Source organism: Charadrius vociferus, unplaced genomic scaffold (genome assembly GCF_000708025.1).
Source record: "Charadrius vociferus isolate BGI_N301 unplaced genomic scaffold, ASM70802v2 scaffold676, whole genome shotgun sequence".
NCBI lineage: Eukaryota > Metazoa > Chordata > Aves > Charadriiformes > Charadriidae > Charadrius > Charadrius vociferus.
This window is the reverse complement of record NW_009648661.1, coordinates 911,085-913,562: the sequence shown is the minus strand read 5'-3', so window position 1 is coordinate 913,562 and position 2,478 is coordinate 911,085. Positions and strand designations below refer to the sequence as shown.

Genomic DNA, 2,478 nt, shown 5'->3' with positions numbered 1-2,478 from the left:
TGCCTGCGGCAGGAGCTCGCCCTTCCCGGCCCACCCCGGCACCGCCGGCTGCTGCGCGCAGGAGGGTCTGGAGCAGAAGTTGTGCCTGGCCGCCCTACGGCATCCCCCCCAGCAGCTGCCCCGTTACCTCCAGCCCTCCAACGAAGAGCTCTGCCAAGCCTTCAAGAAGGACCCCAAGGACTTCGCAGACAGGTAAGCCGGCTTGGGGACGGCACTCGGTGTCACCGATGGCGCCCGGTTGAGTCCCGGTAAGGGTTGGCACCACTGAGCAAACCTCTCCTGGTCTTGTACCCCCTCTGCCATCGCTGCTCTTGGTGGCCGTGGGGCTACCGGGGCATCAGAGTAAAAGGCTGGGGTTTGCACAGGCGCCGGGAATAGGATTTTCCCAAAAGGGATGAGGGGTGCCATCGCCTGCGCGAGCGGCTGGAGAGGGGCCACCATCCCGCTCGGTGGCTTGGTGCGATAAGCCGGCAGCACGGGGTGGCACCCGGAGAGGGCTTCCATCCCCGGGCAGCCCTAACATCCTCCTAAAAAACCCCACATCTGCCCCTGAGCACCCGTTCCCGGGGTGGTGGGTCTCCTCCGCCCGCCTCTGCCGCAGGTTTCTGCACGAGTACGCCAGCAGCTACGGCCAAGCGCCCCTGCCCGTGCTCCTGGGCTCCACCACGACCTTCCTCTCCATGGTCTCCACCTGCTGCATCTCCCCCGCGCCCACCGCCTGCTTCCTGAAGGAGGTGAGGTCCTTCGGACCACCCGCCTCGTCGCCATCCTCGCTCCCTGGGAGCAGCCCAGCGAGGAGCGCGCGATGGCCCCAGGAGAAGTGGGTGGGAAAGGTTGGTGTGCCCCTTGGGTGATGCCTCCACCTCCTTTTGTTGTGGCAGAAACTGGAAAGGAAAACCCTCTCCCTCCTCACCCTGATGTCCAACCGGGTTTGCTCCCGCTTCATGGCGTACGGGAAGGACAAAGTCACCCTCAGGTAAAAGGGGGAAAATGGCCTTTTCTCTGGGGTGATGCTGGGGAGATCGTTCCCCTCTCAAGCTCCTGTTTGCTGGCAGCATTCACAAAGACTAATTTTAATTAATGAAGAGGTAAAAACAAGCGTTCACAAAGACGAGTTTTAATTAATGAAGAGGTAAAAACAAGCGTTCACAAAGACGAGTTTTAATTAATGAAGAGGTAAAAACAAGCGTTCACAAAGACGAGTTTGCTGCAGCAGTACGGCGCAGCGGAGGGGCAGAGCGAGCCCGGTGGTTCCCCCACCATCTCCCCGCTGCCCCATCTCTACCCGGCGAAACCCCTTCTGGGGGACATGGAGGGAGGAAAGGGGGAGCTGAGCCCCCGGAGCCCCTCGTAACGCCCTGTCCCTGCCCAGCTACCTCACCTCGCTCGCCCAGAAGATGCCCGGCGCTTCCTTCGAGGACCTTTTCCCCCTGGCCGAAGACGCTGCCGAGGTGTTTTCCCAGTGCTGCGACTCGCTGGCCGAGGACTGCATGCAGAAAAAGGTAGGACACCCAGTAGCCCACCCCAAAAACCACCTCCCCGGGGGGGGTTAGGGAGCGAAACCCCCACTGCGGGGAGCCGGGGGCTGAGCCCCACGCACCCTCCGCTCCCCTCTTGGCAGTTATCGGAGCACACGGCCAAAGCCTGCGGCGCGCTCTCGGCCCGGGACGAAAGGTTTGCCGACTGCTGCAAAGGGAAAAACCTCCTGCAGAATTATTTCTGCATCTCGGCTTTACCGCCGGCGCCCTCCCCAAATCTGCCGGAGGCGCAGAAGCCGGCGGAGGGGCAGCTGTGCGGCGAGGAGGGGGCTCGCCACGCCAAGAGGTGAGGGGTACCCACGGCGGGTGGGCTGCTGACCCCCCCACACCACACTTTCTCCTCGTTAACACGGGTGGGTGAATATGGGGAGAAGCGGGGGAGCATCCTCTCTCCCCTCGGGGCTGTCCCCCCAACCCCAGCAGGGGCTGCGCAAAGACGCGCAGAGCAGCCCCCGGCCCACGCTGAGCAGGTCATCAAGCACAATTTCTCCTGCAAAGAGGTGACGGCGGGTTTGCACCTGCAGGAGATGATGGAATCCTATTTCCGCGGGATGCTCAGACCGGAGAAAAAATTTTTCAACTGCACAAACACGCGCGCACCCCCGCAAAATTACAGCCGTCGCACCGCTTTCTCCATCAGATGCTCTCCAAAAAAACCCCCAAAAAAACAAACCAAACCACGATGTTTAAATGGGAAAAAATCATACGACTCAAACGGGTAATCAAAACTCCTATGGTGGCTCCTTTTCCCTGCTCCAGGTACCTGTTCGAGCTGGCGCGGAGGCACACCAGCATCCCTGACGCTTTCCTCGGCAAACTATATGACGCCTCCGAAAAACTCCGGGGGGAGTGCTGCTCTGCCAAGGACACCCCCGCCTGCCTGGACAGCAAGGTGAGGGGCAGGGACGGCTCCGCTGGCTCACCCTGCTCTCCCTCCCCT

General features: G+C 61.5%; 1 protein-coding gene across 1 annotated transcript in view; it reads left to right on the top strand.

Moving 5' to 3' along the window:
- Window positions 1-2,478, top strand: part of GC (group-specific component (vitamin D binding protein)) — a 12,655-nt gene that overhangs the window by 2,454 nt on the left and 7,723 nt on the right. The window contains exons 4-9 of the mRNA XM_009886499.1: window positions 1-192; window positions 602-734; window positions 882-976; window positions 1,373-1,502; window positions 1,622-1,824; window positions 2,298-2,430. The exon at window positions 1-192 is cut by the window's left edge and continues 21 nt beyond it. Of these exons, the coding sequence (XP_009884801.1) occupies window positions 1-192; window positions 602-734; window positions 882-976; window positions 1,373-1,502; window positions 1,622-1,824; window positions 2,298-2,430 (886 nt within the window). The remainder of the gene's footprint in view (window positions 193-601; window positions 735-881; window positions 977-1,372; window positions 1,503-1,621; window positions 1,825-2,297; window positions 2,431-2,478) is intronic.